Source organism: Nomascus leucogenys, chromosome 22a, assembly GCF_006542625.1.
Source record: "Nomascus leucogenys isolate Asia chromosome 22a, Asia_NLE_v1, whole genome shotgun sequence".
Classification (NCBI taxonomy): Eukaryota; Metazoa; Chordata; class Mammalia; order Primates; family Hylobatidae; genus Nomascus; species Nomascus leucogenys.
Genome location: NC_044402.1, coordinates 89,360,136 through 89,376,660, shown reverse-complemented (window position 1 = coordinate 89,376,660; position 16,525 = coordinate 89,360,136). Strand labels below are relative to the sequence as shown.

Here is a 16,525-nt window from a genome sequence, read left to right as displayed (position 1 = left end):
GATTTTATTATAATTAAGTTGATAGGTTGTAGGCACAGTTGGTTGAATGTACTAAATGTTTTGCATAGAATAAAGTTGTTCAACTCAATCTATAAATCAGATTAAGTCAATAAAAAACATAATTCATAAAATGTTTTTATTTTTCTGATAGTGGTAGTAAGAAAACGATATTTTTCAAGAGTATTTTCTACACTAGAAATCAACTCCTCTATTTTGCAAAAAATGACTAGTTTGGTCAACAAACAAACTTGGTAGACTTAAAAATATCAAATTAATTAATTGTCAGAATCATCTTTTTTGGCACATAATTGTCCAGTAAAATTGGTTAGGCCAGTAAAAATAGCCCAGCGGAATACCTTGTAAACAACTTAGAAACTCTACTTACTCTGTGTCCTTTCATACCAGGGAATCCAGGTATCCCAGCTGGACCTTTGATACCCTAAAAATAATGAATGAAAAAATATTAATGAACCTTCAAATAGAAGCACAATCTAGTAGTAAAACACTTTGTTTTTAAGTTTAATTCCATTGAATTACGTAATAGTTTTCGAGCTAAGATTATTCCAATTAATTTATTAGATGCTGAAGACTTACTGGAGGTCCAGGCAATCCTCGCTCTCCAGGTCGCCCGGGTCTACCTGATTCTCCCTAGGTAGAGAAATAAAGAATACATAGGTGCTCATGTATGAGAAAATACATTGTAGCCAATAAGCAAAATGGTTACTTTGCATTTTTCTTGCAAAGGACTCATTAAAATGGTTACACAAAATGGATAGTTGAGATCAGCTTTCTTGGTAGAAGGCATGAGGAAGACCTTTCCCACTTTGACATAAGCTTATAAAGAGATAATGCAGGTGCTTCTAATCACTGAAATAACATAACCCAGTGAAAAGAATTAGGCATTGGAGAGTAAAAGGGAAAGAAGGAATGCCATTGAATTGAAGGCATCTACAACTTCTCAAGTTTATTAAATAGTGGTATCAATTTCATCATTACAAGAGGCAGGCAGAGACACCTATTTCTCCTCCAGTTAAATGATATATTCAATGGATGAGTCTTCTCAGTAGTCAAAAAGCACTTTAAGGATTTTATTTTGGAATTCAACAAATGATATATATAGGTACGCAAATACTGTATAGCTACTCAAAGATTAGTATTAACTAAAATGTTGTTAAAACAACAATATTTTGACGAACTTTTTTTTCTTCCGGGATTCTGACATAAAGCATATACTGTTTAGAATACACCAAGTTAAATTTTGCTGTATTCTTATTTAATTTTTAAAAACTTACATCTTTTCCAGCAGGACCAGATGGACCCATAGCACCAGGAGGTCCTGGAGGGCCCTGAAAATAAGAAAATAAGAAATGAATAGATTTGTAAGTTTTTCTGTTACAATTTATTATTACACAGTGTATGTATTCCCAGAAGGAACCTCCTTTTAGAAAATACTTTTAATGTTTCTCATAATGAAAATGATACTAAGTTAATATTATACCCCTATTATATTAACTTACTGTTAATAAAAATTAAAAGCATCACATATCTGTATTTTATATTATGTGTGTATTTATAAATCCAAATGCATTTCTACACGTTTTGGGATATTAAATATATCTAAATATACAGGTATTTCTAAATTTCGTGAAATATTGTATTTAAATAACTATTTTACTTGCTTATTTACAGAGCATATGCTTCTAAAGGACTCTCTTAGATTATGTTTATTTCGACTGCCTAAGATACATGTATATGTATATTTACATACGTAAATATATATAACTATATTTATCAATAGATTAGATATAAGAGTGAACTGAGTGGTTACTGAAAAATGAAATCTATATTTAATATATACAGAATTTTTATCATCTCTGGGAAGTGGACTATTTTGATGGCTAATGATGAGGGAATTCCTTTATTAACTAGTGTCTCTAAGATAGCTAAACAATTGAAAGAATCCAAAAGACTCAATAGAATGCTATTTGTTATTTACAAATTTAAGGGTAAATTTAATCTTCATTCTGTAAGGACCTATACTTGTTTTAGAAAACACAGGTGGGTTCCATATAGAATTATCAACTTATTAAATATAAATTGAATTTTTACTTACTGCAGGACCAGCTTGCCCCGGTTCACCAGGGGGTCCTTGGTATCCTGGAGATCCCTAGTGAGTAGAATATGTAAATATTTTTAAAGTAACAAAATCGTCATGTAATTCATTTACATCTTGACAGTAAGAAATCAGGATTGTGAATGTAATCAGCAAATTTTACTCCAGTTTATAAATATTGAGACCAAATTTTTTTCAGATCAGAATGAAGTTAATGTATTTCATTCCATTCATTGCAATCCATCGAAACTGAATGGTTTTGAACTAAAAGCCATATTACATGCAAATTAATGTGGTTTAATTTTACCAAGGTTTCAATTGCTAATAACTGTTGGTGGAAAGGAATTAAATATGGAATTCCATCTTTGAAGCCTTAATCAGTTTCTTGGTTATGATTTCGCTAGTTAACAGGGATTATGCATGCTGGAATGGCTGAATTACAGCAGAATATGTATAAATTTGATTTTTCTAAAAATGAAGAAGAAAACACCACTAATGGCTATACTTACAGGTGAACCAGGATGACCAGATGTACCAGGGGGACCGGGAGGGCCTGGGGGGCCCTGGAATGTGAATTTGAATGAAAAACAAAATAAACGAATGCAAAATATACTTTATCCGTGCTTCAGAGCGATGACGCTAGCATTGTTAAAACTATGAACAACTATATCTCATCTTTTGATAACTTTTTGATAAGTATTCATGAGATCTATAATGAAGATCTTAGTAAGCAAACATTACTGTAATGAAATTCTCACAGATTCCATATAAATTATTAATAAATGTTATAAAATGTTGTCCTGAACTCTTAAGGAAGGGAATTAAAAATCTGGAAAAATTAGTACACAATGCTATGAAAATCCCTGCAATGTTAGGATTATATTGCACTGGTGAAGAAGCCATTTCTTGCTTGGCAGCCAAACTCAGTGCAGAAAAACATTTATTGTCACACTACAAATCCTATAATCAAGTATCTAAAATACTAATGTAAATCAACCCTAAAGTCCATAATTATATTGATATATCTATCACAGAGTTAACTGACATAGAGATTTATATGATCACACAAGAATCATCATACATAGGACAATTGATTTATCATTGTTCAGAAATACATATTAAACTAGAAAACCTTCAGCATGCTGAAAACAGTATGTTTCAGTTTTGTAACATGCTGTTTCTAAATGCTGATAGTAAATTTATAAAACAGTAGTTTGTATATTTCCATTTTCTCTTATAAACACTTTTCTGAAATGTTAAGTGTTGACTTTGGTTTTTGTTTTTTAATAAAAAGTTTATATGTGATTAAAAATAGGTTTAATAATGTGAATGAGATAGAAAGAACATGATAATGCTACCGTTTTCTTTTCCAACCTTAGTAGGAGTAAGATATTTTGTACAATTCCATACAAATACTGAATTCCTAGAAGAGCAACCATTCAAGATTTTACAAACCGGAAAGATAATAAAGCTCTAAAATGCTGAGAAACATTTGTACATACAGCTGGTCCAGGATAGCCACCGATTCCTCCTACTGCTACTCCAGACTTGACATCATATGAATCATACTGGGGAGAATAGTTCTGTGGCAAGGAGACAAATAGATATGATCATTTTAATAGACAGTTCATAATTCTTTTAAAAAGCATTTAGAAGTGCATGCAACATCTACTACCTACTGATAGGTTTTTGTGTGCCAAAAGATGTGGTATGTATCCACTAATTATCTTGTTTATCCTGTCTTTCTGTAGATTTAGACATTAGATATCCTACAGAAGCATTTTCTTGTGTGATGCACAAAGCTTTCCACTGTGTTCAATGTTGGTTCTCCCCAATTTTTCCTATTATGCGCTTACTTAAGGTATTATTTCTAAGCAGTATCTACATCATTACAAACATAGGATCATAGGCTGTTTTAAGCCAAAAGAGTCTCGAGGTCATATAATACACCTTCTCATTTTGAGCAAAAAATGAAGGCAAATTATTTTTCCAACACTTAATGATACAAGTAAAATTCATATCCCCTGGATTCAGGTTAATAACTAAAAGATTCACTCAAAAATAAACATCTCCATAGAAAATAAACCAAAAAATAGTAGGAAGGCTCATATGCTTATTAGATTTCTTTGAAGCTTTTTTAAATTCTGAGTTCTAGTTCTAGAGTTAGGTTCTATTTGGTTACTAGAATAAGAATAACTTAGACAATATACTTTGGTTCTTGTTGAATTGCTTTTTGAAAAGCACTTTTTAACCTCACAAAGATTTGTGTAATATATTTTCTTATTTCACCTAATTCCATGCAACAGAAATTTTGTCATATTTATTTGTCTGGTTGTTTTACATGCAGATTTATTTGGTTGCCATGCTTCAGGAGAAGCAAGATGTGCTCAGAAGTATTAGCAAGAGCAGTTTCATAGGCAGAAATAATCCTGTTCAATAGGAGTATTTACAGTTCTTCAACTTCTTTTTGTCTAAACTTTTAGAGGCTTTGACATTGGTGTTAGTAGGAGAATAAAGTATAGATATAGTACTAACTAAATTATTTAGGGTTTTTTTGTAAGTTGATAGTTCACTTCTTAAAAATAATGTGTATGCCATATATCTGCTGAGAAATTGGCAAATTTTCCAAGGATATAGTAGCAATGAAATTAGTATTATGAGGAAGAATGAATACTTAGAAAGCACTTAGAATAGTGCCTAATACATAGAAGCACTAAATAAGGATTTGTTAAATACATAGAATCAGAGAACAGATACAAAGAACTTGTAATAGTGAGATGTAATATCGAGTAAAGAAAGAAGATGAACTAGATAGTTTTACGAGGGCATTTTTTAAGTACCGTAATTTGTTATACCTGAGGACCAGTAGGGCATGATTCACAGATTCCAGGGGGGCCAGGAGAACCAGGGGAACCTGGTTGTCCTGGAATACCAGGGTCACCGTTTCTCCCAGGAATACCGGGAGGGCCCTAAAAAAAGAGATAAAAATAAATTAAATAGTGAAAAATCCTGGTGATTCAGAATCATTATCAGATTGGTGTTTCTCCACCTTATAATATTAGGAAACAGTATAAGTAATATATTTTCTTTATAACACATACTTTTTAATCAAAATCTTGTGAATAATTTAAGTATAATATATTCCTTTTGTGTATTGACCTACACATTTTCTTTAAACTGATCATGGGGGCGGAGACATAATATGAAGTTTGGGAAATTGAAATCTTTACATGTACAATTATGGATTCTCAGTCTGTTGTTTGGTGCCATTATTCAAATATGTGGTAATAAAGAGAATGTATGATGAAAGTTCAAATCTAGAAAAAGCAAACTCTTACTAGAATTACCATTAGTATTAATTTTATTCTACTGAAGAATGTTTACTTACTGGATCTCCCTTGGGGCCTTGAGGTCCTTGACCATTAGGAGGGCGAGTAGGCTAATAAATGGAAAAGAAACAAGTTAAACAAGACACAGAATTTGCATATTATTTATTAACCCAGATTCTAACCAATCCTTATCTTTAAATTGAAACGTCCACTTTTTACTTGTAATACAAATATGGCTATTTGACCAACATGACTTTCATTTCCTTTTAGGCTCCTATGATATAGGAATTATTCATGTGTCTAAATATGAATACTGAAGATGTACAGTTTATGTTTAAACTCACAGCAGTTGGAGGCTGTGGGCAAACTGCACAACATTCTCCAAATGGAATTTCTGGGTTGGGGCAGTCTAATTCTTGATCGTCACATATTATGTCATCGCAGAGAACGGATCCTGAGTCACAGACACATATTTGGCATGGTTCTGGCTTCCAGACATCTCTATCTGCATAGGACTGACCAAGATGGGAACATCCTCCTTCAACAGCTGAAAAACAAATCAGATGACGTGAAGTTTCCTTAGATTTTGCTGAAATGTGATTTTTGTTACTCTGTCAAGACTATTAACAATAGCCAAAGTTGAAATGGTTTGAAACAAATAATTTCTTCCTTTCATTAGGAAATTATATTTGTCCTATGTAATTTGCTAAGTAGCAAGAAATTAATTAAAATATCATATCTGCTTATTAACATAAAATTGACACACCGTAGTCAATTTTCCTTAAGACCAACAGGTATTTTAATTTCATTTATAGTAAGAATTAACATCAATGTATATCACACAAGCGTTTAAATATTTATTTATTAAAGGCAAAATTGAAAATCAGCTTTTCTACCCAATTGCTATTCTTTGCCTTAACAGCAGATGGGAGCATTAAACTAAAAAGATGATTTTGTCTAACTCTGAAGACTTTCTGGATTTTATTAACCTAGTTGAGAAATTCAGGGGAAAACTGAGCTAATCTTGGCACCATAAAACTCCACCAGATTTTCCTGGGAAAGCTTTAACAGAACTTATTGTGTGTATTGAATGTCACTGTTAGCTCTATTTGGCATTAATATGTCAACATGATATGACATAATATATTGTATATTCCATATGGATGTAAAGACATTTCCAAATCACCAAAAAGAAAAGAAAAAGATGTTTTTAAAATAAATATTGGCAAGGAATAAGTAAAAATAATAGGGAAAATATGAATCATAACCATCTGTATTTGTGGCTTAAAATGGTAAAAAAAAATTGTTTCAACCAAAATTTTAGACTTGCTTCATAATTATATACAAGGTACTGAAATTTCAGCAGCTATTAACTATGAATCAGCTTAGGAATTGCCAAAACAAAACCTGGTCTCAATTCTTAAAGCATTAGCTGTGTATTGTGGTTAAATACAACTTTAGTTCTTGATGATTAGTATGATAGTTTGCCAGTAACTGAGTAAATAAATAATAAGTTTCTAAGCATCTGCAAAAATTTTTGCAAACAACAAATGATGTTGTTCAGTAATTTATATTTTTGTGAGACGGTGAAATTTTTATTTTCTCAAAGCCAAGATATTTAAAACGTCTACTGAAAGAGGCCTGCTTCTGAGTAGGCAAGTAGTTCAAAATTAGTTTTTGCTGCCTAGTGGTCAAGAGTCCTTTTAGTGGTCCTAAGATTTTTCTATCTGGGCACTACATGCAGCCACAAAAAATCACCTTTCAAGTTCTTGTTTCTATGTCATCTCTCTGTCTAGGGTAATACTAATTTAGGTTTGTATTTAAATGAGTTGAAATGTTTAGCTGATTTAGTAAATGTTCACCAAAAAGAATTTCAAAACCTAGACTCTAGACTGAAATTGCTTCCCCATCTCATTTCCATTTATGTGTTCTGATACAAATTTAATGATATTGTACAACACACTTGATCTATTTGAGAAGTTTCAAAAATCCATTCTTTCTTCATGTTACAATTTCTCAATGTAGTTTCCAGCTAATGAAGGAAAGCTTCATTTTTTAATTGCAATTTTAAGTAGGCAAATAACTTGTTTATTTAGAAAAGTTATTCCAATTCCTCCCCTGTGTTTGAAACACATATATGAGAACATGGGATATATTTTCTATATACATTTCCTAAGCTTTTAAAAGAGCATTTCTTAATTCTTAGTGAATATAAAAGCTGAATACCAAAATACTTATCTCAGTGGAAATGAAGTAGGCCTATTTGAACGGTGTTATGGAAAATATATTTAAGAGAAGAGCAAACAGTCATTTACACATTGGTATGAAGAGTAATAACATAGGTGAGTCTATGCATTAAACTCATTTTGTTCTCTAGACAGAACTGGCATCTTATATTTAAGTACTAAGTTCACCAGTTTGCAGAAAAGGTCCGAAAATTTGGGGTTGGAAGATTGTGCAGTAAAATTACATGGAACACTGTAATTACATTGGTTCCTGTTCTCAAAATGAACCACTTAAAAATTTTCTCCAAATCAACTTTATATGAAATGTTCCTACAGATTAGTTTCAGCTCAAGATTTTCCCATTAATAATGTGTATTTTAAGCTCCCCAGATCCATCCTCAAAAACATTGTTAGATTGTACGGATGATTCTTTTAGCTCTTTGCCTCTGGATCAGCAATATCTTTTCACACTTAATATAGCATGTGGATTATGAAAAACAGCTATTGAATACTAAGGGCATATTAAAGACAAATGAAGATAATAGTTAAAGCTAGGCTCAAACATTTCCTATTTTAAGTATCTTCTATATGTTCTTGATTTGCCTAGAAATTAACATAAATACTTTTCCCTCCTGTGTATTCATCCTCCTATGTTTATGTCTTATTAAGGGTGTCCTTGCATCATTAGAAATACAGTACTTTCCATTTGTTCTGCTAATTATTAAATAAATGAGGACAATATTCACTTATTAAAATTGTAAATGAGTTTGTTAAAATTGGGTTAAACGCAATGTTATAAATATTAACCTTGTTATTTAGCTTATTGTTTCCAAATTTTATTAGAAACATATAGTACTTTTTAAAACACAGAGGCCTCAATATAAAGATTATTTTAGTGCAATTTTAAAAATTATCATATTCTTAAAATATTTTTTTCTTCTCACCTGCACATGACAGTCAACATGGTGCATGCATGTTTTGTTTTACTTTAGAAAGTCATATTGTTTTAAGTAAAAAAAAAGAGAGTTGGAATGCTTAAAAAATAAGAAGTAATGCAACATTGTTTATTGCCATAACTTATTTTGCATCCACTTGAAATAAATTTGGCTCTCCTGAAAAGTCAGTTCCTGTAAAAACTTGTGGCTGAAATTAGCCCTTTCTCTGTTTTTCTACTTTAGTTACCTTTGCTGAAAAAAAAAATAGTTTTGTATAGCTTCTTTTATTATTCCATGCATGACAAAATATAGTTAGCAATATATTCTACTGAAAGTTAAACCTCTTAGACTGATGTTTCATGGACCTTCATTTAATATCTAGTAATATGTGCGAAAATCATGGCAAAGTCAAGGAAAAGAATGTTTTGTTTCTAGAGGAATAAAAATGCTCTAGTTAGCCATTGCCAACATTTAGAAATAGAATAGAAAATGGGATTTAGAAGTAAGTCATCTCATATTATTCTCTTCATTTCTAAGATATCTGTATTCAGAGTAGCTTTGGTTAAAAAAATGTTAATTTTTTCCAAAAATATTAAATAAAAGGCAAATAATTTCATTTTACTATTGGAAAGTAATGGACTTTCCAATTACTTCCATTATTTTAGTTGTTTAAATTAAATCTCTCGGTTCCAATTTATAATTAATTTTAAATTCCATCTCCCATGTCATTTGGTGTTTCTGTTCGTTACTACTAAGTACAATTCTGAAAGACATTTACTTGTGATCACAGAAGCAATGTATTAAACTCAATCATCTCCTTGCTGGAATCTATAATATAAAACATATTGAAGCTAACACATGTCTTAAACCACTCTTAGCTGCTTCTTTCCTGGTTTTCTATTTTGGAATTTTAGAGAAAAATAAAGCCATATTTTTAGATGTGCATAAAGCTTACTATTTTGTGATTTTTTTCTTTCCATTCTTCATGTTAAATCATGCTGACTTGAAGAAATCATATTGTTTGGACAAAAAATGAATGTTATGTTTGTCTTAATACTATTTTTAGAGCAATAATATTATTCCCTAAAGCACCTAATTAAATTAGTTAATTTGGCTTGAATGAAAAGTGAATATTTTTTCCTTTTCTCTTCTTACTAAATCCGTATCTGGGAAAAGCTGCTGTATAATCTGAAAATCTAAGAATCACAAATATGATATATAAATTATCATAATTATTTTCGTTACTTTAGAAAGCTAAATATTTTGTACGTGTGAGTATTTGGCATTCATATAGTTTCCAATTGAAATATGTTTGGTTTGCCTTTTAAATGATACTGTTTGGAAAACATAAATTTTAATAAAATATTTTTTCTGCTGCTTATGTATTTATCAGAGTATGTTAAAATATGTTAGATTACTTAACAAAAAGGACTCTAAAGAAAGTATCTGTAGACATTCTAGGTGAATAATTTTAATTTAAAAGCACTGTTTTGAATAGAAAATAAGATTTTATTTATTCTTGCTACCTCCAGGAAAAAAAATTGATAAAGTATCATTTGTAGATATTTTCTTGTTTCATATTTTATAGATGTATGATTTTTCAATCTCCAGTTATAAATGTCGTTTAAGTTGATTAATATTTTATCCTGTTAAAAATAAAAATAATTAGATAATTAGAAAATTTTAGGTATCATATATCTAACCACCAGCAATTGCGTATATAATAAAATCTGCTTATTGTCAAATTATAAAGTCATTGAAGAGAATATATTCTACTTGTCTTATTACATTTGGCAAACAACTTTAAATTGTATAGTCTTATAAATAAAATTTTACATTTCACCATCCTTATCACTAAGTTACTAAGTACTTTAATTTCTTCCTTAGAGTAATTTTATTTGCCAGCATTAGTAAAACTAGTGCTATAGTACCTCCTATCTTGTAGGCACTGCTCTGAGTAGTTTGAATATCTATTTTGCTTCATCCTCCCAAAGGCCTTATGAGCTTAGAGCTGTCATAATCCTAATTTTACAGATGAGGAATCTTAACCACAGAAACATTAAGTAATGTTCCCAAGGTTACACAGTCAGGGTAAAAAAGAAGATCTGAGTGTAAGAAGGCTTTCTCTAAATTTGATACTCTTAATTACTGCATTCTATTTTCTTTCTGCTATTTCAAAACTGAGTGCGATTAAAGAAGCCAACTCCAAAGCACTGTCCCATATGATTTTTTATCCCTGCAAAGTTAAAATCTGAATCTAGATAGGTATATTTTTAAGGAGAACAGTTCTCTGCAAAATATTTTTCTATCTGGCCTCAAAACAGGAAGATGCCATCTGGAGTTAAATTCTCCTGTTTATTTTCTCTTGACCTTATGAAGAAGGGTTATATCTCTAAAGCTACCCTGATGACATCCAGACCACCAACAGAATAAATGTGTGACTCAGAAACCCTGCATACATTTTGCTATATACAAAAAAGTAGGGTTCTAACAACAATAGTACCAGACAGAAAAGACTTCTGCATCCAATGCAAAAATATATTTAAGATATCTCATTAACACACTGTTTTTCAGAAAATATAGTTACTAAATGATTCATGTTAATACACATCTGAGTTCATCAGAAGTTTTCATTGAATGAAACTGGAAAGTTGTGAACATGCTATGCAACTCCGAAGAGTATTTCTGTGATTTTAATTTACTTGAGAAATGCAGTCTCTGTCATCCTCCACACAAAATACTATAGAAAAACAGTTTCAGAAAAATATATGCCATTTTACTGAAGCAGTACTTTCTTAATACTAGAATTCAAGGGAAATTTAACTTTTAATAATTTCTGGATCTTTTCTCTTTGATGTTTACATCTTTTGGGCATTTTGACTCGTCCTCGTTCAACGTTTCATTTTGTTCATCAAGACTACATTTTAAACAGCAGTGCTTGACCTCAGTCATGGAAAAAAACAAGGGTTTTATTAGTTAATCTGAAAGGAATCCACTTCTGCTGTGTTTTCATTAGACACAGACTGAAACTCTGGTGGTTAATGTAACTCCCCCAACTGCAGTTCACAAATGATTTATGTAAGAATAGCTATCTCATTTTTTCCGTTGTCATCTTGACATGAAACAGGCAAAGTTTTCCCTTTGAAAAGTCTGGAGAGTTTTTTTTTACACTATATGACCTTTTTTTTATTATTTTTTTTTTTTGAGTGTGGAAACAATGGGATTGAGCTTTTATCTTAGGGAAAACTTTCACAAGAAACAGTTCACTGACAGGGTTCCAGAAAGTTATTGTAGACCTGGAAACTTTACAACTGTTCCTCATGTCCAGCAAAAGCAATAACATCTTTCATCTTTAAAGCTTTAATTCTTAAGCAATCTACTTTAATCACTTCAAGGCGGTGATATCATTAGATGTTACAAAATTAAAGAGCTGGGCTACATAATTTTTGGAACTCTGCACCAAAGAAGCCATTCACAATGGAAACTGCGGAGTTTCGGTAGATGGCACTCTTTTCTCTGAGTGACAACTCAAGGTCCAGCATGTGACTGTAGATGTAGAACAGGGGCTTTCCTGAGGAGCTGTCCTTTAGCCTCAACTATAATCCTGGTAAACTCACAGCCAATCATTCTTGGTTTTTAAAAAGAAGCCTGTAGATAAGACATCAATCCAGGAATCTGAATTAGTTAAGAGGCATTTAATCACAGTCTTTCCTTCTTTCCCGGAATTGTTCCAGTGGCTTTGCTTTCTTTTCTTATAATGCTGAAATGTTTAATTCCAGAATTTAATAAAAATATCTTTTTATGTGTAGGCCTTTAGATCACTTAAAGAGTATTCAACATCAGATGATCTAAAGGCCTATACATAAATAGGTATTTTTGAAAATCCAAATTTTTCAAAGCTCTGGTATTACCTGAGCACTTTTCTTTCCCTAGAAGAAAAGCTCAGGTAAGTAAATACAAGGCATCATGGATGAAAAACACAAAGTGTTATAATACTTTATCTACTCACACAGAACTGGTGATAATTTCTTTTAAAATGATAAGATCCTGAGCTTCTGGGCTTTAAAAAAATAAACGTACTAATCTCTATAAAATTGAATATTAAACAGAAAAATACCTATTCTTTTTTCACCTTTAGAAATGCATTATTAGCTCATGTACTTTCTAGGACGATATATAATTTTTTTAGTATCTCCTTTCAATGACAAATAGTCACGAAACTAAGAAAATTAAAATATTCTGATTTTAACATGTGTTCTGTAATTATCTAAGACTTAACAGAATATTGGTCCTAGCCTCGACTCTGTCATTTTCTAGTTTTGTAATCTCAAATAAAGCACTGATCCATGTTAGGTGACTGACACTGAGATATGTGAGCAACTATGCATCCTCTCCTCTTAAAAGTGCAATTGTTCCTAAATTTATGTAACCTTTTCCTGTTAGTTCAGTGTGCTTAATTGTAGGGACAAACATAAACCAGAAAACTTGAATGTTACCTGAGCAAGTTACAAATTCCCTCTTAAAGCATAATGAAAAAATATACTCTCATGACGTCTAATAAGAAACTGATTCTCTGAGTCCATTTACAGTCTTAAAATTCTAAAACAACTAGAGGCCTACAGTTTGTTTTACTGGAATTATCACTGTAGCAAAATATAGAAACTCAAACGTTAGTAAACATTTAATTAAAATAAAGTTTCTGTTTCTGCCCTAATGGAGCAGTATTACTTAGTAACAGCTGTCTATAATCTATCTAGCAATTAAGCAGTGAATAAAATACTTATGTCAAATAAGGACTTCATCAGAGACATGAAAAATATATTTAAACAATAGTCACATGTGGCATTTTTTAAGTGGCCGTAACATTTAAGCCAATTTCCAAAAAGACTCTGAATATCGTTACCATTGTGTGTTCGTGTCAGTATATGTGTTTGCAATATTTATCCGTAACATACTAATTTCCTTAGGAAAGCAGTGTTAACATTTAAAATTCACGCATACGATTTTTTTAAAGCGCATTAGAAACTACCGAAGCCAGCTACGTAACATTAATATTGGCATTCGTTATGTAAATGCTAACCTGGCTTGTCAGCCACTAGGTGACGCATCTTTGCACTTAAAATTTGGCATGTTTATCAACTACAGGAAATATAAAACAGAGCATGTTTCTCCATTGGTGGGATAAAACACATGAATTAAATACAATTTTCACAAATTTGTAAGAAGACCAAAATTATTTAAAAGGACTTGTTTGTATCCAGAAAATGCCTGTGAGTGAACTAGAAGTGAGTGTTCATTAAAGCTGTGTCATCTCTGAAGTTATGAGGGCATATATAAGAAATGCCACCCCAGAACTTTATGACAGCTCTCAGTGTGCTGTATATTCAGATACCTCCTGTAACTTTTCCAAAGCTTATCTAATAGCAGAATTTTCTTGTCAAACCCATAGGGAACATAAGATGTACTGTCTTAAGTCACTTAAACTTTACTTTTATCCATGAAAAAAAAAATAGGCTGAACAGTTCTCTTTCCACTCTTTTTGAGCTTAAGAACACACAAACACATATCAGCAAAATTTTATACTTATTGATTATTTTTTGCATCTAAAGAGAAAAAGGGAAATAAACAGAACTTAATGTGAAGTCAAGGTACTGTAAGTGTCAAACACTCCCTCTAAAGTTGGATTGAGAAGAAAAATAGCCACAGTGCTTATAAAAAGCTTGCAACCACTAGGCAACTACAAATATGTTGCAATTTTTTGAGCTAAAACCCCAAAGTTTGTAGTCTTTTCAATAAATGGTTGGTGGGGGATAGCAGTCATTTGGTATCCTAAGAAAGGACTGTGAGTTGTAGCATCTCCTGGGAAGAGCAGGATAGGGAGGAAAAGGGGAGAGGAATAAGAAAGGAAGAAGGATTGAGAGTTCAGGGGAAAGAAAGGGTGAGGAGGCAAGGAGAGAGAGAACTAAAAAAAGAAATGGAGGCATAAGGAGGCCACATGGGGAGTAGGGAGGGAGTAACAGGCAGGGAAGACAGAGGAGGAGAGAGGAGTAGAGATGGGCTTGCGTAGGAAGGGGTGGGGTGATGAGTGAAGAGAAGTCTAAAGGAGCCAAAAGGGGTGGGGAGAGACAAGGAGGAGGGCAAAGGGAAGGAGAGGAGGGGTAAGGAGGAGAGGAAATTAAGGGAACAAGGAAAATGGGTGTTTCTTTTCTTTTGTGTCCATGGGCTGAATATAACTGAAGACATTTCATTGTATATCTACCCCTCCCCTCATACACACATTTACATGTATTACCTATAAGGACAACAAATACATTTGATATTACAAACAAAAACCAAATTTTCATGCAATGTCCTTTGCAAAATCTATAGGTGTAAATGTAACCGTGTTTAGTTATGTGCAGTAAAAGTTGTCTAATAATTTCTCCTAGCTATCTTTACGTTTAGCACTTAAATATTTATTTCTATGGAAGTTTGTATTCCAATTTGTCCAGCATTTTCATGACTATGGTAAATAAAAGAATATTTTCACATAAATAATAAGACAATGTGTTTTTAGGGGAAATTAGAATATGAAAAACATTACATGCAATTATTAGAAAATATAGCAAAACAGCTTTCTGAAGTCAAACAGTACTAGTATCTTTACCTTGTTTGCAGTAAAGTCAAACCTCCTGTTGAAACATTTTAAAAAATATTTTCTTCATTAATGCGAATGTGGTTAAAATGTAGACTATGTGGAAAATATTAGTCCCTTAATATCAAGCTACTAGAAAAGATGAATTAATCAATCATTCTTGAAACAAAATAAAAACAGGAATAATAAAATATTTTAGCAGTTTGATCCCTTTGAAGAATGTTTATAGGTATCTTGTAGCCATTTTACAGAAATATATTCAATGATTCTGATAATGCATAGAACCTTCCTTTAGACTGTTCTTAATCCATGATATCTGAAATGCATTCTTATTCAGAAAACTATGCTCAATATTCTAACCCTACAAAGAATCCAGCAGACAAAGAGGAACATAAAATCATTGCAAGAGACCAATAACTTCCAGACTGCCTGGGGAAGTATTCCAAGATGTTAACAATCCAGGAGGGAAAAATTTTGAAGCCGTTTTTAAAAGTTTCCAGTGCCTTTAACATGAAAACAAGTTAGTACAAGAACATCTTATCTTAAACAACCACAGAACTCTTAAATACATACATAACGCTATTAATTTTCAAGTAATGTAAAAAGCACAGCCATGGTCAGTTCAACGTTTCACAATTCGGAGCTTATAGAGGAAATTATCTTTAATCAGGCAGCTGATTTTTCCCTTTACACCCCTCTTTGTGAGGAGAAGAAAAGACAAAAATCCCATAAAGTTTCTTGAAATCAGTACCTACTCACCTTCCTGTTGTGCCAAAATAATAGTGGGATGAAGCAGAGCAAGAAGTAGCCAGCTCCCCTTTTGCACAAAGCTCATCATGTCTAAATATCAGACATGAGACTCTTTGTGCAAAAAGGAGAAAAGAAAAGCAGTTCAAAGTAGCACCATCAAGTTGTTCCCTGCCCTTCAGCACCGGGCCCGTCATAAAACTCAGCCACTGAGATTCCTTTGCTTTGGCCTTAAATAGGAAAAAGTTTGGCTTCCCTCACTTTCCAGCCCCTTTCTGAAATATGAGAGCCGCACCCATCCCCTCAGCAGTAAAAGAAATGATAAATATTTCTTTTTCCCTTATAGAAGACACAACCCACAGTAAGAAAAAGAGCACATCTGGAGTTTGTATGCATCTGCTTATGTAAAAGTTTTTTTTGCATATTTCAGTCTTACATATATGTTTGTATAACTTAGGAACGTATAGAAATGCTCTGCCTTGTTTTAATACATACAACGTAAATGCATACATTTTTATTTCCCCTTATAAAGTTAACAACTG

At 32.0% G+C, this 16,525-nt stretch overlaps 1 protein-coding gene across 1 annotated transcript in view; it reads right to left on the bottom strand.

Annotated features, from left to right (window-relative positions):
* Positions 1-16,191, bottom strand: part of COL3A1 (collagen type III alpha 1 chain) — a 38,074-nt gene extending 21,883 nt beyond the window's left edge. Inside the window, exons 1-10 of the mRNA XM_003253838.3 lie at positions 15,996-16,191; positions 5,787-5,989; positions 5,502-5,552; positions 4,969-5,082; positions 3,616-3,696; positions 2,623-2,676; positions 2,114-2,167; positions 1,293-1,346; positions 595-648; positions 386-439 (exon numbers count right to left, since the gene is read on the bottom strand). Coding sequence (XP_003253886.1) covers positions 386-439; positions 595-648; positions 1,293-1,346; positions 2,114-2,167; positions 2,623-2,676; positions 3,616-3,696; positions 4,969-5,082; positions 5,502-5,552; positions 5,787-5,989; positions 15,996-16,074 — 798 coding nt within the window. The 5' untranslated portion in view covers positions 16,075-16,191. The remainder of the gene's footprint in view (positions 1-385; positions 440-594; positions 649-1,292; positions 1,347-2,113; positions 2,168-2,622; positions 2,677-3,615; positions 3,697-4,968; positions 5,083-5,501; positions 5,553-5,786; positions 5,990-15,995) is intronic.
* Positions 16,192-16,525: the final 334 nt, after the last annotated feature.